Genomic DNA, 25,056 nt, shown 5'->3' with positions numbered 1-25,056 from the left:
AAACAATGAAAAAGACCATCCATAATGCTGCTAAAAACGATAAACCTCTCTCATCAGGCTAAAGTAAACATCAGGTAGAAAATACACAACATTTCTACAAAATAAACCAATGAAACAGCATGTGTATGAATATAAGCCACAGGTATTCTGGAACTATCCAGAATGAATGTAAATATGAGAAAAAGTAAGTAGTAGTTGTCAGCAATGAATCACGCAATTACACCTAATAGCCTTCCTGTGGCTTTCTTTCATATGAGCAGCATGTTATTCTACTATATATCAAGCAGTCCATATTATATTATAAATTCTCAGTCAGTCAAGGGAATGCTCATCACATCATAATGTGAGATCAAGCAGAATGCATATTTTTCTCATGCATATTTTAACTTTAATTTACCAGTTATAATTAAAATGTTTAAATATTTTTTCAGTACCATAATTTGATTTCATATCTTCAAAATTTAGCTATGAAATTTTTTTTTCTGTTGCAATGAAATCAATTATTTTTAACAATACTATGGATGGCCTTTTTCTACTTCATTTGTATAAGTAATTCAATGGAAAAATGCAAGATTATGAAATAGTGCTAAGAGTATTTACTAAATCTGAAGACAGTTGCTAATGACTACAAGAAATTAAATTATTACTAAATAAGGAAAGCTACTAATAGAGTTGGGTTGATTCATCCACAGTTGAGACATAACACTTGAATTCATATATTTCTTTTTCCTAACTTATTTTATTGCTATAATCTAGTCTAAATATTTTAAATGAAATTAAGATTTATAAGGATTCCCAAAAATAAATATATTTATTATGCTTTAAATGTCAAAATCAATTCAGTGTTAATTTCATGCAAGCCACAGAAATAATTTCCAGTAACAGTTTCAAAAAAATAAAATAAGTAAAATAGAAAAGAAACAGAATTAATAAGAATAGTTTCTTTTCTAAGTGTAGAAACGATCGACTCATTAAGACTACTGAAATATCTGCTATGATACTGTGCTAGAATGTAAAATAACCACTTCACCTACTCAATAAATAATAGATTAGTTTGAGAAGCTTAATGCAAATATATTGAACATTACTAAGCATTCAGTCCAGCATCTAGAAATTCTTATCAGAATAATCAAGACTGTCAGTCAGAGAATCACTGCCAAATTAATCTACAGATTTATAACATATCCCAAAAATGCAAACACTGACAATGACAATTAGTTTAAATGAATGAATATAATTACTGATATAATAACAACTAATTCTCAAACGGTTCAGTTCATTATTCTATAAGCACATTAATAAATTTCATGTTAATACATTGAAAACTGACTGTAGCATTGAATAAATAAAATACGTGCCCCACATTAAAATACCCTCAAGCTTCTATCGAAACGTTTCTATATTTATTCTATAATTACTTCCAATAATTAACAACAAAGTTTTTAAATAAGATAATTTAAGGTTTGGTTCCCCTAAAAATATATATACATAAAAAATTAGGTATAGTTTCTGGGAAAATTCCCATGCTACTCCTCTTAAACACTATTATTATAATTAATAAAAAATATATAAAAAAGCCTTAATCATGCTGATATTTTTTCAAAAGTAAACTATAGCAAACCTTAATTTACTTCATAACATACTTGAGTAATAAAACATTACAATTTAGAAATGATTTGTAGTTCATCTTAAATAGGAATAAAATATACAAAAGCATAATAATATGTATTTATGACTCAACATTCAAGATCTCAAATATTTTCTGTTAAGTTCAAATGTAATTAAATAATTCCTTCATATACTTAACAGTATGCTTTAAATGTTTAGCTAAGTGAATTTTTTATTAATTTTATAAGAAATTTTATTTATGCTTAATAATAATGAAACTGGATCAAATTATGAAAATTCTAAGATCACACATTTCCTTTTTTCCATTTTTTTAATGAACTAAATCTGCTTATCTTACATATAAAAAATATACTTAAAATATACAATTAATAATTACATGGATTAAGCATGAACGCTGCCCTTGTAGCTCAAACAGCAATATATGCAGTAAAATACTATTAACTATAATTAACATTTTAAATATAATTTCATTATAAATTTTTTATATAATTAACACAGTTAATTATAATATAAATTTAATGTTCATTAATTTAAAAAGTTTCAAAATATTGTGAAAAATGTAAATATGTTCAATCTTTATAGCCTTTTATTTACAGACTAACCTTAAATCTGCAATTTATATGCACAGGAAAGTGAAGAGCAATATTTTATTCTAACTACTTATGTTTTTATAAAATTTTTACATTCCAGGGAAGGAACCTTTGCCACCAACGATATTTATACAATGTATTTTCAACCTGATGTGATGTTCAAAAACTGTTCATTACAAATTTACATTGTATTTCTGAAACTTAAGATATTTAACAGAAAATGATTTTCTGGGTAAAGGGCAGCTAACCCATACAAAGAAACCAATTATCAATTGAAAACTTATTTTTAAAACATCCATAAGATAAAGTATACCACCCTACAGAATGGATAATGCCTATGAACAGATGATAAGTTCATTTAAACATCCAGGGGTATTCTAGAAGAACACCTTCCAAATGGACAATATGGTGCATAAACACAAACTGTAATGCTGGACACAACAACAATCTAACAGGCAATAATCAAATCATCATTTCATAATTCATAACCATGGCCTGTTAAATTTAGGAGATGCTTTAGAATTACATGCTCGGAAAAGGAAAGGGGGAATAATTTAACCTCGGAACTATATGATTATATTATTATTCCTCTGTTTAAGCTGTGATTGTATTAATCAAGTTTTGATGATTAAATCACACTATTGTTAATTAAAAATAAAAATTCTGCACGCTGCAATAAGATTGTTACTATCCCATTTCTCCACAATGGGAAAAAATGCGCAACATGTCAAGATTCAGCAGAGAAATTTAAAGCATTCCAAGTTGCTGACCTACACTAAATTAGATAAATCAAGAGTACAATGCATACTTATCAGCAACAGAAGATACAATTATTTTCAAACACATGAAAAACTGTTTTGATATTACATTAATTATTCATTGTGCAACTTTATAAACACTTTCTTACTAAGAATGACATGAAATTAGAAGTAAACTGAATCACTAACAATATTTTACAGTGTTCATGGAATCTATGGCAGTATTGTCATTTTTTGAATGGGTGATAAAAATTAAAATTCTCTAAAATAGCCACACTTACAAACATTAAAATGTTTCATGAAAATTTACACATGCAATGGCAACTGAGTTAGCTCCAGAGTGAACTATACACATGATCTGAGAAAATGTATATATCTGAAAATGAGTGCAAAAATATTTTCCAGTTGCTAATTACAACAGTGACTCATGACAATTTAAATGCAGATGGTTTACTGTTTCTGAAACTATGAGATTTGGCAGGAAATGATTTTCTGGGTAAAGGACACTAACTGATATAAAGGAATGAACCTATTAATCGAAAACTTACAGAAGAAAAAGAAAAAAAAGTCAGGGCGGTACGTAATGTATGCTATTTCCCCCTGCGAAAAGGGTGATGTCTAAATGATCTTTCTCTATCATGACTATACATCTTTTGAGCACAAGGTGTACCAATCTGACCACGTTGCAAATTATACAAATCTGTAGACATTTCTTTCGACATATTTCCCCAGTTATTATAAGTACCTCCAATGCTCCCTCCTGAAAACTGAGGAGGAGGCGGAGGAGGAGGGGGCAGCCATGGCATGCTCACTGGCGAAATTTGGTAAGGTTTATCAACAGCCAATCTCTCATTTCGCTGCTCCCTTTCTCTTACCCAGTCTTGGCGGTGTCCTGTTTCAGTATATCTTCCTCTTTCATAACCTCCTTGTGGACTTAGATATTCTGTGTTTCTATATCCATTTCTGAATTCTCTTTTTTGAGAATACGAGCCTCGCATATCTGCTGGACACGAATGCGTTCTGTGATGTAAAGCTAGAGCTTTAATATATGGATTTTCTTCTTTTTCCATTCCTGTTCGTAATTCTAGTCTTATAGGCTTTCCATACAATGTTAATCCACTCATTAAAGCAAGTGTATATGCTACCGATTCTTCATGTTTGAAACTTACGAATGCAAAGTTTCTGTTTCGCCCATTTTTGTCCTTGGGAATTGTTACGCTTTCAAGAGGGCCTGCTTGTAAAAACAGTTCATACAGAAGATCTTCCGTTACTTTTTCCAACAAATTTCCACACCAGATGGTTCTTTCCTTTCTATCATCCATAATGATCTTCTGAAATTGAAGACGAGTTTCAGTTATTTTCGTGAAAATAAAATAATCCGTGCTTAACAACCTAAGCTACAGCTTTAAGCCTTTTCTATTAACTGGTAATTATAGAGGGCGCCAAACACATTCAGAAAACGAGTAAATTTCATTTTCGTACTTAAAAGCTATTATTTTAATGGCATGCAAATGATTTACAATAATTATTTTGAAGAAGAAAGTAATACTAATTTGAAATATATGTATTAATTATTTATAAAATTATATTTACTTATAATTTATTATTAGGGGTGTGCACCCAAACCACCATCAATCAAAAAAAAAAAAAAAAAAAAAACTCAGCCAAAGCAACGATCCTATTATTTCATTTAACAAAACAGAAAATAAATCTAATTGACATAGTACCTTATTAAGAAGCTATTGTTACACTTACCCCAAATATTCGTCAGACCAGGTCCGAAAAGCGCTGAATTCTAAGTTGCCTTTATGAAACAGCACAGGCTTGCTAAGATGTGTGTACTCTCGCCAGAAGTCTTCTGGGCGTGGAAATGTGGGGAGCTCTTTAATCCCCTCTGAAGTAGGGGGACGATGAGAACCTAGAGGTTTTAGATGGCCAGGTTGAATCTGGAGCTGTACAAATCCATATTGCAAAGCATTAAAAAGAAAAATGTTAACAATACGAATGTACATGATAAAACCCATTACATAGCGCACTCACTCTAAAATATGACCACACTATACTGAATAAAAGTTAACGATAAAGTTAACGTCAATGTTTATTATGAACGATGCTCCCTTTTATATGTTTTATGATAATTTCAATTGCTTCTTGCGCTATAGCTTGCATTGCCGACCAGGTGTACTCTCAAAAGCTCGCCACGTCCTTCCTCAGACGTCATACGGTTACGAATGACACTATAATAAGCACTTTTTTTTTTTTTTTTTTTTTGGCTGTGTTTGAAATGTACTTAGTTAAATAAAATTGTAGTACTACAGAATAAATTTGGGAGAGAAAAAAAAATGCATGACAGCAATATGCCAAGAATATAAGATAAAAGCAGAAAAACTGATTATTGTAAGGCAGTTAACGTTGTCTTGTTTAACACTTTGTATTTTAATAAGTTATGCTAATTTGTTTAGTCAAATTTCAATACAAGTATTCGTTGCTCACCGATGTTGCTACGTATAATGCAATTGGCCTTGCGTGACTTCGTTGTATAGCACTTATTATTATATATTACACCTCGTCGCGTGAGGCCACAATATACATGTAGCTGTCTCTACTACACAATGCATCGTCTACACAACAATATCTATCACTGACTACATAGTATTTTTGACCGTTACCGTACAAACAAGTTCTCTGGTCAATTTGCCTATATTCAGAGATGAAGAACCCGAATTCACAGAGGAAACAAAAATAAATAAATAAAAACTGCTATCTCTGTATGAGATCGGATGACTCATCTTCAATTAAAAAGGCCCATAAAAACATTCCTCTATTCATAACGGGAATCGAAGTCCGCTCCTTTCTAACTGAAGGACTAGTTGCTTCCTGTAACGAAAGCAACATTTTCTTGCCTAAATTACAACAGAGTAAACAGGAGATCGCCTACCATGGAAACTTTTTTTTTTTTTAACTCATCCAAATTCCAAATTCATAGATATGTTGGTTAAAATACAAATGGAGAAATAAAGGATTATGATCCCCATATTAATGACACATAAACAGAGACCACAGTAATCACTCTCACTACCAATATTAGAAATAATTTATGAGTTTACTGGTTGTGCTTCTTTGAAGTTTCAAAGAAGCACTGTTATGTCAGAATTATCAAAAATAAAGGAGAGCAGTTTTTGGCACTGGTCAGCTTGATTTGGCCAAACATTATCGGCATTAACGAGACATGGTAGGCAGAAATTGATATAGTTACTGGGATATAAGGTAATGGATACTGTATTTTCGGAGAGGATAGAGGAAATGGAACAAGAGGAGGAGGAGAAGTATTACTAATGATAGCTGAAGAACTTCAACCAACAAAAACAGAATTTTATTTTGATAAAATTATGGAAACTATGACCATGTTGCAAATAATTACTTTAATTTCCTGATGTTTTGTGGAAGATGGTTCATTTGAGGCTAGCTGATGTGAGATGGAAGCCGATAAGACAAAACATATTGTTGGTTGCTACTATAAACCTAGGGATCCAGAGGAAGATGTGGATACCATGCATCATCAGCAGATTAGCCCAATGAGTGCATGCTGCACTGATTATCACGTGGAACTTCAACTATTGGGATATTAATTGGAAGGAAAAAATGGTACATGGCAAGAGGGAAATGGAATTCACACAGTTACTAATGGATAAATACCTGAAACAGCATGCGATAGAGGGGGATCATGGGAGCATTAGAGCTGGTAATAACCATAAAGCATCAGGAGATCAATCCATAACTCACAACTCAACTTTCTTTGGAGAAACTGGAGAAAGCAATCATGTAGACTTGTTCTGGAAAATTACTAATCATGTGGAATTCACTATCAAGAAGGGCTTATAATTATGACAGACTTAGAAGACAACAAGGAAAGAATGACAATAGTGCATAGGAAGTGGTAAGAGATTGTTTGAGAGAAGTGGTATTGAAATGCATACCAAGGGTTAGAAGGATAAACCAAGTAGGGATTAAATGGATGAGTAGCAATATAGAGCAGTAGTTGCAAAAATAAGAAAGCATTATGGAGGGGAATATAAACTATAAATTAAAGATGCCAAAAAATTACATTCTTGGTTGCTCATTAACAATACAAAGTGCAGGCAAGAATGGTGACTAGTATGACCACAAAGCTAAATCAGATTATGAGAGAAAATTAGCTAAGAAGTAAATCCAAAAGAATGTTTCTTTACTGTGTAGAAAGTATGATTATGGAAGGATAACTTTACTCACTACTGATGGTAGAAAAGCAATAGAAGAAATAGTTGGGCTATTTTAGTTGTAGACAGTTGTAGGTGTTCTCTAGCGATGAGTCTTCAGACTCCTTGGAGGTATCAGGAATAATGATAATAATAATAATAATAATAAGCGATCACTTTGAAAGGGTATATCATCCAGGTGGAGACTGTGCAGTTACTGATGTGACAGAGCCTGATATAAGAATTGAGGTAAATTAACTGAAGTTGCTCAGCAAACTGAAAAATATCATTGTGAATATAGCAGTGGGACTGGATGGCATGTCAGTCTATGTACTATATGAATGTGCAAGAGAACTGGAAGTGTCTCTGATTAAGTTATTATTATTACGTGACACCTCCAGGGAGTCCAAAGACTCATCGTGGGAAGGCACTCTACTTCGCTAAATACATCTCATCCTCTCCACTACTACTTAATTCTCCAACTCGACACTACTACCATCAACAACAGAATTTTTTGTCTGTAAACTGCATGTGTTCTGAAGGCCGATTTGTATGTATACGGGATGAAAAACATGAGTTTCCGGGAGAAAAAACCCTGCTACCACTGTATGAGATTGGCTAACTCACCTTCAACTGAAAAAAGCCCATATAAGAATTCCCCTCGTCACGAAGGATCGAACCCAGGTCTTTTCCAATCGAAGGGCACAATGTTCTGCTATTCTTCCAATTGTGCTATGGCAGCTATAACTCTCAGATCTGCCAAGGTTCAAGGGAATCGAAAGAGGGTAAGACAGTTCCATTACATAAAGGCAGTGTCAAGAGAGAAGAACCAAATTATAGACTAATTAGTATCTCAGGAGTGGTGGTTAAAGCATTGGAAAAGTTGGTTAAAAGTAAATTTCAGGAATGGGTGGATACGAATATGATACTCTACAGGAGGCAACATGGCTTTATAAAAGATAGATCCTGCCTTAGTAATTTACTCACATTTTATAAAGTGACAGCAAAATTAAATAAGGGAAATGCATGATAACGCTAGAAATAAGGCTATAGCATGATAACGCTAGACTTTGCAAAGACATTTGCTAGAATACTGCATGGATTACATAAGTTGGAACAAATGTGAATGGATATGAAGCTGGTGGCATGGATAAGGGAATGACAGACAGAAAGATACCAGTGAGTAAGTAACTGGTGAGGTGGATTCAGGGTAATCAAGGGTGATGACTAATGAAGAATCTCAGGGCTGTGTATTAGGGCCAGTACTCTTTAATTTATATACTAATGATATCATCATCATCAATTTCCTGATATGTATGCCCTCAACAGGTGTTCAGGTTACTATGAGAGAACTACACTATCAAGTTTACATTCTTATTAATATCTTATCACCAATTTTCTTCCAAATCAATCTATTACTTGTGAGCACTCCAATATTGTCATTAACATTTTGTGCTTCTAAGACACTTCTGATTGAATCAATCTACTTAGACCTTGGTCTTCCTACTGGTTTGTTTCATAGTATCTTGACATTAAACACCTGTTTTGCTCAAACCTTTCCTCACCTATTTAAGCGGTCATACTACCTTAGGTTAGCTCTACTGACACATTCTTGGATGCTAATAATATCAAGTTTCTTTCTAATATCTTCATTTATAATATGATTGTGCTGTTGATGCCATCGGTTTACTCTTCTAATTTTCCTTAGAACCCTCAAATCTGTGGTCTCTAGTCTTTGATCAAGTGCTATATTTCTAATCCAATTCTCAGATCCAAAACTTAAAACTGGTTTGAACACTGTCTTGTATACTGCTGAATTGGTTTTTTGGCTAATTTCTCTTTTCTATATAAATTTATTCAGCAGTCTATTTCAAGATTTAATTTGCTATACTCACTAAAAACTGTGCCTAAATAACTGAAATACTTGTTCTACAGGATCTCCATTCAGAATGCAACTGAAATTTTCTATGCTCCTGCCTATTTTCATAGTTTTGTTATTTTCATGCCAACTTTATTATAACTGTTATTCAATTTAGATAGAGAATCCTGGAGACTTGCACTACATGTGTTTAGGATTACAACATAATCTGCATGAAGCAAAGAGCTAAGTTTGACATCTCCAATTCTAATATCAGGCTTAATACCACTTTCTATCTTTCATAATGTCATTTATATAGATGATGAATAACAGTGGAAATAATGTGCAACCTTGTCTTACACCTGGTTTTACATCAGACCATCTTTCTGTATTTCCTTCAATTCTAACTGCTGACTGACAACTTAAATATAGACTATGTATTGCTCTGCATAATGTTCCATTCATCCCATATAATTGTAGTATTTTGAAAAAAATTTTTCTTCATACCTTATCGTATGCCTTTTCCAGATCAGCAAAACTTAAGTACAGATCCTTGTCATACTTTTATTATTTTTGTTATAAGGGCATAGGCCTCTGCAAACTTAATAACTAACACACTACTCCTGCTGTATCACCTGTCTCTGATAACCTCTTGCACTCAATCACTATTTTCTAAGCAAAATAAGCTAGTCCTCATGCACTTGCTGAACTACATTCTTCACTTCCAGAGCAGATACCCTTCTCTCCTCGTCATTATTATTATTATTATCCAGGCCTCCGTGAAGTCAAAACACTTATCGTGAGAGGTAGTTTTTAGGAAACACAAAGTTTATCATACCACTCTTTGAACCCATTGACCGTTCCCAGCTCCAACCACTCTCTCAGGCAATGCATTCCAAGGTCCAACCACCCTCTATGCAAAGCAACCACTCCTCACCCTATTGCGCACAGCCTCCTTTCGTAACTTCCAGGGATGGCTCCTTCCCACCAAGTGAAAGAACTCTCCAATGTCTACCCTGTAACTGCCTCCCAACAGTTTAAAAGTCTCGATCATATTACCTCTCCTTCTTCTATCCACCAAACTCTGCAGTCCACATTCCCTCAGTCGATCCTCATAACTCATATTGTACAATCCTGAAACCATCTTTGTTATCTGCCTCTGTACCCTTTCCACAGTCAATTTATCCCCTTCAAATCCTGGGGACCAAATCTGAGAACAATAGTCTAAGTGTAGTCAGATCAGAATCTTATACAACGGAATGATAACTCTTTTATCTCTGCAGGTCAGCGTCCTTCTCAGTATTGCAGCACTCCTCTGAGTTACCCTCACCACCTTTGCAATATTCTCCCTGAATTTCAGTTTTCTATCAATCATCACCCCCCAGATCTCGTCTCCCCCTACCTCCTCCAGTACAGCTCCTCCAATTGAGTATGCATCCTCCCATCGATGGATCCCAAACCTCAAGACTTTCATTTTGCTGCATTAAACTGAAACCCTCATTCATTTTCCCATATGTCTAGTTTATTCAAATCCTCTTGCAGGGCTGCCACATCTCCACTATTACTAATAACCCTTCCCAGCTTCACATCATCCGCAAACAACTGAATGTCCCCTTGTAATCCATTGACAATATCATGCATATAAAGATTGAACAATACAGGTCCCAGTACTGAGCCCTGTGGAACCCCACTTGTAACCTTCTGCCTCTTTGATAATGCTCCACCATACACAACTCTCTGATACCTATCAGTCAGCCAATCCTGAAACCATTTGACTAACCCAACATTTAAACCCATGTGCTGCAATTTAAATATCAGCTTATCATGTGGCACCCTGTCAAACGCCTTTGCAAAATCCAAAAAAAATGGCAGTATATGTCTTTCTCTCATCAACTGCCCTTGTCACTTTATTATAAAAGGCAATCATATTACAAAGCAAGAGCACCCCTTAACAAATCCGTGTTGATTCTCACAGATAACATTACCCTCATCTGCCCAACGCTGCATATAGTCCCTCACTAATTTCTCCAAGACCTTAACAACTACTGATGACAAACAGGCCTATAATTAAACACTTCTAGTCTGCTACCGCCCTTATGCAGCGGAATAAGGGCAGTAGCAGACTAGAAGTGTTTAATTATAGGAGACTAGAAGGCACTATCTTACCTTCCTTCCATTTCCTGGGTACCTTTCTCGCAGCCAAACTTTTATTGAAAAGCCAGGTCAATGGAGCTGTCAGTTCTTTAGCACATTCTCTCAAAACCCTGTGGTGAAATACCATCCAGTCCAACAGCTTTACTGGTATTCAGAGTACTCAGTACTTGGAACATATTCTCCTCTTGCACCTCTAAACCTGCCCTATCCCTCTAGTATTAAAACCTCCTCCAGGATGAAATACTCCAATAAAGTGCTCATTGAACAACTCCACGATGTCCTCTGCATCAGTCACTCTATTCCCATTTTTATCCCGCAATGTCATTCTTCCACAATCGTTTCTCCACCTACTGGCCACATAGCTAAAAAATTCCCTAGGATTTTCTTTGGATCTTAGTGCCAATCTCTTCTCATATTCCAATTTTGTCTTCCTCACCATTCTGGTCACTCTCCTGGCCTGTGTGTTATATTCTTCATGTATCTGTCCTCCACCCCTCTCCTTATATCTCTTCCATAATCTCTTTTTCAACTACAGTTTCTGTTTGATATCGTTTGTCATCCATTTTACACCAAATTGTGTTCGATTCTTCACCCATGGAATACAGCTTACTATTGCTATAGGAGACTATAGCAATAGTAAGCTGCTGCTAACAAATATTCTTTCACAATTTCCAAAGCCCTAATGATATCCTGGCCTTCCAATTCTGCCCTCCATGGAACTGCCCCTAGTTGATACCTAAGACTATTATAATCACCTGCCTTATAATTCCACATATGTTCCCTTTTCTCTGATACACCTGCATGTCCTGTTCATCTTCCAAGTCAAACCATTGTCTTCCTCACCATTCTGGTCACTCTCCTGGCCTGTGTGTTATATTCTTCATGTATCTGTCCTCCACCCCTCTCCTTATATCTCTTCCATAATCTCTTTTTCAACTACAGTTTCTGTTTGATATCGTTTGTCATCCATTTTACACCAAATTGTGTTCGATTCTTCACCCATGGAATACAGCTTACTATTGCTATAGGAGACTATAGCAATAGTAAGCTGCTGCTAACAAATATTCTTTCACAATTTCCAAAGCCCTAATGATATCCTGGCCTTCCAATTCTGCCCTCCATGGAACTGCCCCTAGTTGATACCTAAGACTATTATAATCACCTGCCTTATAATTCCACATATGTTCCCTTTTCTCTGATACACCTGCATGTCCTGTTCATCTTCCAAGTCAAACCATTGTCTTCCTCACCATTCTGGTCACTCTCCTGGCCTGTGTGTTATATTCTTCATGTATCTGTCCTCCACCCCTCTCCTTATATCTCTTCCATAATCTCTTTTTCAACTACAGTTTCTGTTTGATATCGTTTGTCATCCATTTTACACCAAATTGTGTTCGATTCTTCACCCATGGAATACAGCTTACTATTGCTATAGGAGACTATAGCAATAGTAAGCTGCTGCTAACAAATATTCTTTCACAATTTCCAAAGCCCTAATGATATCCTGGCCTTCCAATTCTGCCCTCCATGGAACTGCCCCTAGTTGATACCTAAGACTATTATAATCACCTGCCTTATAATTCCACATATGTTCCCTTTTCTCTGATACACCTGCATGTCCTGTTCATCTTCCAAGTCAAACCACTCTCTCCAACTGGTGAGAGAGATATCATCTCACTTATTATCAGCTCTTCTGATGCTATAACCAAATCCAAAACTCTTGAACTTCTCGTTCCCTCTATTACATGCTGCCAAAGACATTTGTCCCTCAAGAATTCCAGAAATTCTATCCCCTTCATACTAATTGCATTTTCCTCTTCCCAGCTAATACTGCTGTAGTTAAAATCTCCCATAACAATCATTCTTCTTGCACTTGCCAAGCTCAACTGCCTAAACATCTCCTGGTCCTCGCCCTCTGTGCTCCCTGGTTTATAGCAACACCCCACTAAATATCCTGTCTTGGCCACTTCTACCTCACACCATATACTTTCAAAACCATTAGTGTCACTGCCTTCCAAAGCCTCCACTCTTAGAGGACATAAGTCATTACTTATCATAAGCAGCACTCCAACACCACATTTTCCTTTCCTATCCTGCTGAAAAATGCTGTACCCTGCCACTTGTCATGTACTGATAACTTTCTTAATCTATCCTACAAACCACATACAATTTATGATATATTCTATCCTACAAACCACAAATGTGGTTTGTAGGATAGAATATATCATAAATTGTATTATATTCTTCTGCCTATCAACCAAACTGCATTTATGACCCATAAATCCTTGACTTGATCCTCATAGAGAAATTATTTAAAAAATATTACTTTACTTACAATTAAGCAAAGAACACTTGATTTTTTGACCTCTACTTCAAAATCGTCATCATCATCAGGAAAATATACATATGCACAGGACATAAGCTACATGACACTAAAGTAGACTAATGATATAGGGATGATTTAAGAAGAGATATTTAGTTGTTTTTCTGAAAACTGGAGAGAAAAATAGATGATAGAGGTGATGCAGATATGCAAGACAATTTAAATAAATTGGTAGTGTGGACAAAGGCTGTCAATTTAATGTTGAAAAAAGATAAGTTTATGCACTATGGTTTGAAACAGTTGCATATGATGTATCATTTGATGGTACTGGATTGCAGGAAACTGACCAGAGTAGGGGCTTGGAGGATAATGGTGAACATGGAGTTAAAATTCAGAGGGCATATTCAAAAGTTGGTAAAATAGCTCAAAGAATTATTTGGAATTTAAATTACACACTAACAAGTAACAGCAGGGAAGTTATTACTCTTTATAATACTATGCTTTGGCCACATCTTGACTACTGTACATACAGATTTAGATCTATGCATTGCTCCTATGAGGATTGATTGAAGGTATGGGGTTGCAAAGTTTAGTTGACAGGAAGAAAAGAGGGGACATGATAGAAACTTGTAAGTTACTAAAGGGGTTCTATAAGATTTACACAAAATAAATTTTTCAATACATGACAAATGGAGAGATAACAAGGGGTCACACCTGGAACTCAGTGGCCAGATTGGTTTGAAAGCACTAGTTCTCATCTGATCACTAAAGTTAAGCAAAACCTCAGCACAGTTAGTACTTGGGAGGATGGCCAACGGGGAACCCTCGGTACTGCTGGCATTAATTATGAGTGTCACTTAGCACAGTGGATAGCTCGTTGGATTTCTAATGCAAAGGTCGTGGGGTTGACTCCCACCACAGATGAAACCTGTTTTTTGGGACACTTCGTACTCTATTGGAGGAGTTGTATGGGAGGAAGTGGGGATACAAGAGATCTAGGGTTGATGACTGATAGAAATCTGAAATTCAGGGGACATATTGCGAAGATGGTGAAGGTAATACAGAGAATTGCTGCAATACTGAAAAGGACACTGACCTGCAGAGATAAAAGGGTTATCATTCCATTGTATAAGACCCTGATCAGACCACACTTAGACTATTGTTCTCAGATTTGGTCCCCAGGATTTGAAGGGGATAAATTAACTGTGGAAAGGGTATAGAGGCAGATAACAAAGATGATTTCAGAATTGTACAATGTTAGGTATAAGGATCGGCTGAGGGAATGTGGACTGCAGAGTTTGGTAGATAGAAGGAGAGGTGATATGATTGAGACTTTTAAACTGTTGAGAGGTGGGTACAGGGTTGACAATGGAAAGTTCTTTAGCTTGGTTGAACAGCAGGAAGGAGTGATGACAAGGGGCCCATCTCTGGAAGTTACGAAAGGAAGCTGTGAGCAAGAGGGTGAGGAGTGGTTTCTTTGCATGGAGGGTGGTTGAACCGTGGAATGCATTGCCTGATAGAGTGGTGAGAGCGAGAATGGTCAATGAGTTTAAGGAGTGGTATGATAGAATTTGTGTTTCCTAGGAGGGACCTCCTGCGATGAGTCTTTTGACTCTATGGAGGCCTGAATAATAATAATAAACTGTGTAAGGGTGTGCTGACTAAATTTTTTGCTTCAAGAGTGGTGAATACATGAAATTATTCCTAGAGGTAGTTGTGAGTGCAGTGACAATAAATGAATTTAAGGAGAGGTATGATAGGTATTCTGTGAATAATGGTTAGTGTGGGCCTCTCACGATGAGTCTTTCCACTCCATGAAGATACCCATTTAATAACGATATAGGGCTGTATCCTGTGGTTCGGAATGGAATCATTAGTCATAATGCTGAAACCTAATGGCGATGTCTATAAGTTTACATAATCTAGAATAAATGCATTGATAAAGCCTTGAGGATAGTATATTACTCCTGTGAATTTTACATATGCCAGTCAGTTTGTTTGTGAGAGGAAAATCAGAGTCCAGGGAAAGAGATCCTTGCTATCTCTATCTCAGACTAACTAAATACAGCTTTGTTTATATATATATATATATATATATATATATATATAGGCATAGTGTGATCATTATCATATTTTGCCGGTATTATGACCTCTTTTTTTTTAATTATTTATTTTTTATCTTCCTTTGACAACTCTTCATCTGAGTTAACTGATTAGCAATACTGAACAACTTTAATCTGTAGCTAAGCATATTAGTGACTTTTACATATCACATTTTCCTGGCAGAGAAGTGTGCTAGTGTTAGGAATACTGCATGGAGCTAAACAAAATAATAATAATAACTAAATAAACAAAACAAACATTTTGTTAGACCACGAATCATGTGATACTTTCATCACAATGTCATTATTCAATTTGATCGTACTTTTACATGAAAGATACATTATTACTAATAGTACCTCATTATTATTAGTAGTACTTCCAAGTCTTTACGGAGTCCGAAAACTCATCACAAGAGGTTGAGCACTCACAGACTACAGTAACTAACATACCTTGCCTTGAATACATTTGATGTTAGAACACTCACTAACCACTCTGACAATGCATTCTACTCATTCACCACCCTGCGAAGCTAAAAAAAAAAAATCTTTTTCAACTTGTTACTCACATGGCCTTTGTACAATTTCCAGGGTTGTAAAACTAGCTAAACAAGTCATGGGAAGACTTTGGTAAGAATATAGAAAATAAATATCAGGAAGATGGCAAAATATTCTGGGGGCTGTTGAAAATGCTCAGAAATGGAGAAATAGTGCTATAAAAGGAATTAGAGATGATAAAGGTGACATGAAAACTGGAAAAAAGATATTCTTGATGAATAGAGTAATTACTTCGAAAAATTGCTAAATGAAACAAGTAGTGATACCACAGTGGTAAAAAACTCTGACCAGGCATGCAATCAGGAATACATATCCATACTGTAAGTAGAAAAAGCCATCAAAAGCCTGAAATGTGGAAAGGCAGCAGGAATAGATGATAATTGACCAGAAATGCTCAAGTATGGAGGTATAAAAGTCTTATAGTGGCTGCACTGCATAGTTCAAAAGGCCCGGACATAGGGACAAATTCCAGATGACTGGAGTAAAGCTCTTACAGCAAAAAAAAAAAAAATCAAATCAGCTAACCTCCATGACCTTTTTATTCCTGTATATACGGGGAGTAGGCGAGGCCATTTTTAGCCCTATCTAACTTTTTGGAGACTGAGTGGGCAGTTCAATCTCCACTGGTACCCAATCAGAGATAGCTGGCCCAAGGCTATCACTAATTAAGCGGCACGCAGTGAAGAGAGACGGATCTACAGGTGCCACCATCTCGTGGTCCCTAACACTGGTATTTAATGTCTAAAATGATATGGGTTCTATGGTCAATTTTCTTGACTTTACGGGACAAAAAACCTGCTTGCCTGTGCCAGAGATTGACTAACTCGGGAACCAGTCGAAAAAAGGCTTAAAAAAATTTCCTCTAGTCGCTGACTAGACTCAAAACCAAGTCTTCCTTCATGCGGCCAAGCGCCATAGTGTGCAAACGCCACATCCACTGACCATCTCGTGGTCCCTAACCCTAACACTCGTATTTAATGTCTAAAATGATATGGGTTCTATGGTCAATTTTCTTGACTTTACGGGACAAAAAACCCGCTTGCCTCTGCCAGAGATCGACTAACTCGGGAACCAGTCAAAAAAAGGCTTAGAAAAATTTCCTCTAGTCGCTGACTAGACTCGAAACCAAGTCTTCCTTCATGCAGCCAAGCGCCATGGTGTACAAATGCCACATCCACTGAGTTACAGCCCTTCTTTACATACTGCCTTGAATCTTTCTCAAAAAATTCATTTTTCTTATTCCAATATGGGAATTTTTCCCTTGTAATTGTAGAATTAAATCATTAGCTTTCATAGTATCCATATATAAAATGGGAAATAAAACTGAATGTGAGAATTACAGAGGTATTTCCCTATTGAGTGTTCCTGATAAGAATTATGCAAGTATACTTGAGAAACAGTCGAGATCCAACATTCTCATATCACGAGTCCCTTCAGTTATACGAGGGTAGTCTGAAAAGTTCTTTGCCTAACAATGAAAAAAGCAAATTTATAATTTCAAAATTATTTTTATTTTTCAACATAATCTCCCTTAAGACTAATACATTTATTCCAGTGATGCTCCAGTACTATTATCCCATCCCTGTTGTGGTTTTCAGTAAGATCTGCAAAATACTCCTCTACAGCTGCAATCACCTCTTCATTCGAAGAAATATGCTGACCAATGAGGAAGAGTTTTAGTTTTGGGTAGAGATAGAAGTCAGAGGGAGCCAAATCTGGAGAATAAGGTGGATGTTCCAACATTTCATAGTGCAGATCCCTTAATTTTTCCATTGCCAAAACACCTTTGTGGGCAGCTGCATTGTACTGATGAAAGATGATTTTTTCTACTGCAAACCGGATCTTTTCTCACGAATTTTTTTGTCTAATCTGGTTAAAAGATCGAAATAATATTCCCTGGTTATTGTTTTACTCCTTTTAAGATAATTAATAAACAAAATGCCGTTAGCATCCCAAAACACTGATGCCATGACCTTTCTTGCTGATGGAACCAACTTTGTCTTCTTTGGTGTGAAGAACCGGTTTCTGTCCAATGTTTTGACTTTGGTGTATAATGTGAATCCAAGTCTCATCCTTAGTAATAAATCGATGCACAAAATCAGTTCTATTCTTGTTAAAACACTTCAAGAACTGTTCAGAGATTTTCATGCGTGTGCATTTTTGATCTGCTATAAGCAAGCGAGGCTCCATCTTGTGCAAAGTTTTTTCATATGCAATTCTTCAAGCAAGATATATCCTACACATTCTTTTGAAATGCCTATAGTCTCAGCAATTTCATGCACTTTGACTTGGCAGTCATCCAATACCATATCGTGCACTTCATCAATGATTTTTGGTGTTGTTATGTTTTTTGGACGTCCTTCACGTGAATTATCTTCAAGGCTGGTACAGCCACGTTTAAACTCGGCAGCCCATTTCTTAATTGTCGAAAACGAAGAAGAGCAGTGGCCATAAACTTTTATGAACTTCGAATGAATTTCTTTTGGTGTTAAACCTTCTTTTACAAAGACTGATACTCAACCGCATGATACTCAATTTTATCCATTTCAGACAACATAGGGATACAGACAACACTTTTGCTTCAGACAGCTGTATAAAACAAACTACTTGATAGAATGACTTGCAATTTCACATTGATGCTTATGACAGATGTACCAACTTAGAAAAAAAAAATCTTGCAGATAGTGTTGCCAATGTATGACCGAGAACTTTTCAGACCAACCTCGTTTGCTGTTTCAAGTAATTATCTCTTAGAAGGTATATGAATTCCATTTCCTTTTTTTACTATGTGATCTTTTCTTTTTCCAATTGATATCACCATAGTTAAAATTCCCCATAATAATCACTTGACCTGCAATCATTGTGCTAATTTGCTGATGCATGTCTTCTACATCATCCCTTGTACCCCCCCCCCCCCGGTCTATAGCAGCAACCAACTGTATATTTGGTTCTGTTGGCCACTATTTCATACCAGATCATCTAAAATGAACTATCGATCACATGTCTATCTTCTTGATACACTACTTTTTTGGCTGCAGCTCTTCATCTATCATCAGCAGTCCTTCCTCCCTTTCTATCTTTCCTATCCTCCCTATAAATACTGTACCCATCACATTCAATTCCAATAACCACAACCACATCTTCTGCCAAATTTTACTAATGCCTATAACTTTTGGTGAGATTGCACTGACTAATACCAAAAACTCTTCCCTCTTATTTCGGATGCTTCTTGCATAAGTCTACAAAAATTGTAGATTCCCTTTACAATTGATATACATTCTACTAATTTCAGTATTCACAATAGCTCCATACCAATTTTTATCCACTCTATTCTCCAAGTTATTCTGTGATAAATGATCACCAAACACACATTCCCTACATAAGCTTCTCCCTCCTACTCTCAACCTTTTCAATTTTAATTTCCTTGCCCAAATACTTCAACTTGCTCGGAAAACACACCTCTTCAAACGCTTATGACCTTCCATGTTCAGATACACCTCATCATGCAGCTCTCTTTTGTCTTCAAATAAACTCCAGACCTCTTTTTCTGCACATTCTTGCAAACATATCATTCATTATTATTGCTTTTCTACTTAACTCATAATTATCAAAACAAGGCAACACACACACACACACACACACACACACACACACACACACACACACACACACACACACACACACACACACACACACACACACACAATCTTCCCTTGGACACGTCTTCTTCATAACATCTAACATTGTTCATATATCCTTTGCTACCCAATAATACTACTGCTCAGGTCATTTGTGCCCACCATCATCTTTTACATCTTGCCCTCTCTTTATCGCTAAAGTCATTCTCTCTATTGTTCCACCAAACAATGATGTAGATAGTAAATTATACTGTTTTCAAGCAATCTGTGGTACTATAATATGAACAAAAGCAAAACACAGAAAAAAAAAACAATTAAAATTTTATAAAGTCATTGCAATAATAACAATATTATATGGTTCTGAAAGATGAATAGAGAAAAAAAAAAAAAAGATGAAAATAGAATACAAAAACTGAAATGAAATTTCTCAGAGCAATTAAAGGATGTACAAATTTGGATAGAATATGAAATAAGGAAAGAATTACAAATACAAACAATAAAGGATAAAATAAAAGAATACCAACAGAATTGGACAAAACATATACTATGAGTGGAAGAAGAAAGGCTACAAAAGAAAGTAATAAAATAAAATATAAAGCTAAAAGGAAAAGACATTTTAAGAAGATTTAGGAAAATAATGAAAGTATAGTCCTTGAGATGCTGAAACAGGCTTTTAGTATCTTGAAAAGAAGGGCGAGGAATTTTGGGGTTTAATTTTTTTTAATGTCTCTGACACCCACGAAAACAGATTGTAAACCTATAATACAGGAGGTAATGGACAAAACAATGGAAACACTGAGCTATCGGGTCCCCAAGAGAGTGGAAGGTGGGTAAAATTGTTCCACTGCATAAAGGTGGTGATAAAACTGTAGCTTCAAATTATAGTCCAATCTGTATATATTTGAGTTGTGGTGAAGGTACTGGAGAGATTGGTGAGAAGTAGGATACAGAAATAAGCTGATAATAGCAGCATTCTCTGTGGTTTTCAGCATGGGTTTGTTAAAGGGAGATCATGTTTTACTAACTTATGTACTATAACAAGGTGACAAATACCTTGGGTAGGGGTGATACATATACAGTGGTGTACTCGGATTTTGCAAAAGGTTTAGATAGACTACTACAATGGATACAATCCAAAAACAACTCAAAAAATAATCAGTCACTTCCCCACACATCAACCTAGACAAAAACAAGCCTGTAGGATTCCCATACTGTATGTCAAAGGCATCTCCAAACGTCTGTCAAAAATTTTTAAGAAATACAAACTAATCAATCAGTTCTATGATTTGTTACCTTCTCCTAAAGGCAAACTCTCACCTTTGATGCTACCTGGCATTTATGAAGTTACATGTTCCTGTAAGATGGCTTAGTATGGACAGACAGGAAGATCTATTAGTAAACGCATCTCTGAACATCCAGACCATATCCGTCTTATCAGACCACACAAATCTGGCCTCGCACAACACGGAGTTGAAAACTCAACCATACGATCCAATGGAAAAACACCAAACTTCTATATTGATCCTTATATAAACATGATGCTTATATAAAGAAAGTGCTGCAACCCTAAGTCACAGACCCAATTTAAACCGTAATGACGTTCTCACTATCCCTAAAGTCTGGGAAATTGTCATCCTTAATTGCGTAAAATAAATTTATGTATGTTATTTTATTTTAATTTAATCTAATTTATTTTTTATCAGATATATTTATTTTAATTTAATTCTATAGCATGCTACTGCACGCATAGTGGGATTCTTGTAAGAATGCACTCTAAATGTATGTTATTCCTAGTATTATTTGAAATAACTGTACTGATGATGTCCTAAGTATCTTAGGACAAAATATTTTTATTATTATTATTATTCCTGACACCTCCAAGGAGTCCGAGGACTCATTGCGGGAGGACACCTACAACTGTCTCAACTGATACAACTGTATCATTTAAATTTAATATAATTTAATATTTACTTATTAAAAAGTTAGTTACTGTGGTTTACGTGTGGCTCCACAGGTTTCACTATATGATAGATGGGACTGGATAGCCAGTCACCGATCCAACTCAGAAGTCTGAGTTGGATCAGTGACAGGCTGTCAGATAGGTATCAGAAAGTTGTATATGGAGGTGCAGTATCTCAAAAGAGGTGGGTCACTAGTAGTGTACTGCCGGGATCAGTTTTGGGACCATTGTTGTTCAATTTGTATGTTAATGATATTGGAATAGGTGTAACTAGTGGCTGTTTGCAGATGATGCAACATTGGGAAGAGCAATGCAGAGTTGAGTGAATGTTACAGCCTTACAGGAGGACTTGAATAGATTGCATGAATGAGCAGGTAAGTGGAACTGTCAGTTCAGTGTTGCAAAGTGTAAGATTTTGAGATTTGATAAGAAACGATGAAATGCAAAGTATACACTTGGTGGGGAAACTTTAAAGGAAGTAGAGGAGATAAGAGATCTAGGAGTGATGGTGAACAAGGACCTGAAATTCAGGGGCCACACTACACAAGTTGTTAAGACATCACATCGGATAATGGCAATGATGCAAAGGACCCCAACATACAGAAATAGGAAGGTTATGATGCCATTGTATAAGGCCTTGATCATGCTTCATATAGATTATTGTGCACAGATTTGGTCGCCAGGTTTTCATGGTGATAAGGATTATTATTATATATTATTATGTGATGCCTCCAGGGAGTCTTTGCAACTTACAGAATGTAAGTTGCAAAAACACAATCAATGCAGTGGCATCATTCATCATCTCCGAAAGCAAAAAAATTCAAACAGGCACTGTCGGTCAAAAAAAATGATGGACACTGTCTTCTGAGACCAAAATGGGGTCTAATTAATTGATTTTCTTCAGGTAGGAACCACAATTAATTTTTGTGTTCACTGTTTCCACTAAATCAACTTTCACAACACTTGGCAGTGCTGTGCCCTTCACCATGATTGTCGTTGTTCCCTTATTTAAAGAACGACACAGTTGCCTAACTTTACTTTTACGCATCATGTTAGGCCTGTAAACCTTACACAGTCATCAGTTAATTTCTGCAGCACTATTGTTTTCTGCAACAAAACCGTATCGCACACCACAAACCTTTCAACTGGTGGGATTTTTTTTATTACAGCACTCATAAATTATTCGTAGAAGACAACAAACAATAATGGAACCAAAGTAAAATAGTCAACAGTTAGCTAATGAATCACTCTATGCTCCCATGCATGCATAACCCTTTTCCCATATGTTATTTGGCAGTAAATTCTGAATAGACCATACTTTCTTTCTGGATGTACCTTGTATAAGCAAGCTGTGTATTAAAGAGCAGCATTCTAGAAAAAAGTCACTAGTGCTGTGCTGCAATATCTGTTTTGAGATCATGACTGTTCTTCTCAAAAGCAGTAGATGATGGCTTTGCTGGGCATGCTCAACACACAGTTATTAATGAATTAGAAAGTAAGTACTTCCTCCAACTAATCTGTCATACCCTATAGCATTACAACGGCACCAACTGGGAAGACCACCAGGATTTTTTCACCTCTTTTCCATGGTCAGGTTACCGTTTTCACTCTCGTGATTCAAAAACTTGCTCTGAATCAGTAACCAAATAATCCTTACTGAAATGAAGGCTTTCGTTTCCCACTCCACTGCAAACCACTGACCTCTATTCAAACACTGGTTCTCAAAAAATTGTGCCTCAGCAGTTGTATTGAGCCATTGAACATTCATTGTATTCATGATATGAATACAATGAATGTTCAATGGCTCAAGTCAAAAAGTCCAACTGCTCACTCATCTTCACTCTAAACAAGTGTAATAAAGTTCAAAGAAGACTTCATAAGTAACCAACACAATAAGTTTGCTTCCTACTGAACTAGAACCAACAGTCTTAGCAAGTGGTCCCTTGCTAAGGCTATTCGGTTCTTCCTCTCATTTCCACCAACCTCACATCCTGATAATACTATGGTAATATCACGCAAACCACTTAGCATCAATCTTTTCCTCCAACTCTTGTTTAGAGGATCAAGGCAAATCACCTTCTACAATACTGCAAACTATTCATCACATGCCTCCTCTGATCTCTCAATAACATAGAGAAATCCTCATTAGCCTTGATACTAATACATTTCTTGGTCCATATGCTTTCTCTCAGTTGTGCTGAAACCTTGACCTCCAGAATTAACACTTATCCTGTATTGCCAATTATATAAGTTGTTGCATTCATCTAGAATCTCTCTAACAGCAGAGAAGACAGCCTTTAATCAGTCTGTATTAAAAGGAAGATAAAAGTCAGCTATCAAACTACCATCCCACTGCTCTCACTTCAATACTCTTGAAAGAGATGAAGAAGGTCATGAAAAACCAGCTCTACCACTATCTGCAAACTCATCGATCAATTGGTGATCCTCAATATAGATTCCAGTTTGTATTAAAAAGGAAGATAAAAGTCAGCTATCAAACTACCATCCCACTGTTCTCACTTCAGTACTCTTGAAAGGGATGAAGAAGGTCATGAAAAACCAGCTTTATCACTATCTCTAAACCCATCAATCAATTGCTGATCCCCAATATAGATTTCACCATTCTCATTCTACAGCAGCCCTCCTCACTAACCTTACCCAACTTTTGACACACATGCCATGGAATGATTTCAAGAAGCCCCATGTGGTCACTCTTAACATCTCTTCAAATCACTCTCAACATACTACCATCTTATGGTCCTCCTCTTGCACTTTGTAATTAGATTGCCTTCCTCTCCTGTAATTCTTTGCATTTCATGGTAGATGACTTCTCATCAGATTTCTTTATTAATGCTAGAGTGCCCTAGGGTTCTGCACTCTCACCTACACACACATCCTCCCTTACATCAATGCTCTCTCTCTCTTTCTCCCTCTGACTTTAAATCCTGTTCAGATTTTTCTGATGACAGTACTCTCCATTTAAGTTTTCATTTAAGAAAACTGTGTAGTACAGAAATGATTCAGTTTCAAAATCTACCAGAAATTACCTTGATCAGTTACCTCTGGACCTTTTCCAATAACTTTTCATCCTTTTGAAAACCAGGGACCAAATCTGTGCGTAGTAGTCCATATGTGGCCTAACCAAGGCCTTATACAATGGAACAAGAATATCCTTACTTCTACAAATCATTGTTTTCTGCATCATTCCCAGAATTCTTTGTCTTATCCATACAATTTTGACAATGTGTCCTCTA

At 35.9% G+C, this 25,056-nt stretch overlaps 2 protein-coding genes across 2 annotated transcripts in view; both read right to left on the bottom strand.

The window, feature by feature from the left end:
- Positions 1–5,187, bottom strand: part of LOC150099929 (bifunctional peptidase and arginyl-hydroxylase JMJD5-like) — a 173,714-nt gene extending 168,527 nt beyond the window's left edge. Inside the window, exon 1 of the mRNA XM_090403303.1 lies at positions 4,733–5,187. Within this exon, the coding sequence (XP_090259429.1) occupies positions 4,733–5,001 (269 nt within the window). The 5' untranslated portion in view covers positions 5,002–5,187. The remainder of the gene's footprint in view (positions 1–4,732) is intronic.
- Positions 1,959–4,381, bottom strand: LOC150099930 (uncharacterized). Its single transcript, XM_090402958.1, has one exon. The coding sequence runs from the start codon at positions 4,297–4,299 to the stop codon at positions 3,568–3,570; it is 732 nt and encodes a 243-aa protein (XP_090259084.1). The 5' UTR covers positions 4,300–4,381; the 3' UTR covers positions 1,959–3,567.
- Positions 5,188–25,056: the final 19,869 nt, after the last annotated feature.

This window comes from Typopeltis vanoorti, chromosome 13 (genome assembly GCF_054136105.1).
Source record: "Typopeltis vanoorti isolate ZY-2024b chromosome 13, IOZ_Tvanoo_1.0, whole genome shotgun sequence".
Lineage (NCBI taxonomy): Eukaryota > Metazoa > Arthropoda > Arachnida > Uropygi > Thelyphonidae > Typopeltis > Typopeltis vanoorti.
The sequence above is the reverse complement of the archived record's forward strand: the minus strand, read 5'-3'. Positions and strand labels throughout refer to the sequence as shown.

Coding starts and splice junctions, on each gene's coding strand:
- LOC150099930 (XM_090402958.1), bottom strand. CDS start 4,299: ATGGATGATAGAAAGGAAAGAACCATCTGGTGTGGAAATTTGTTGGAA.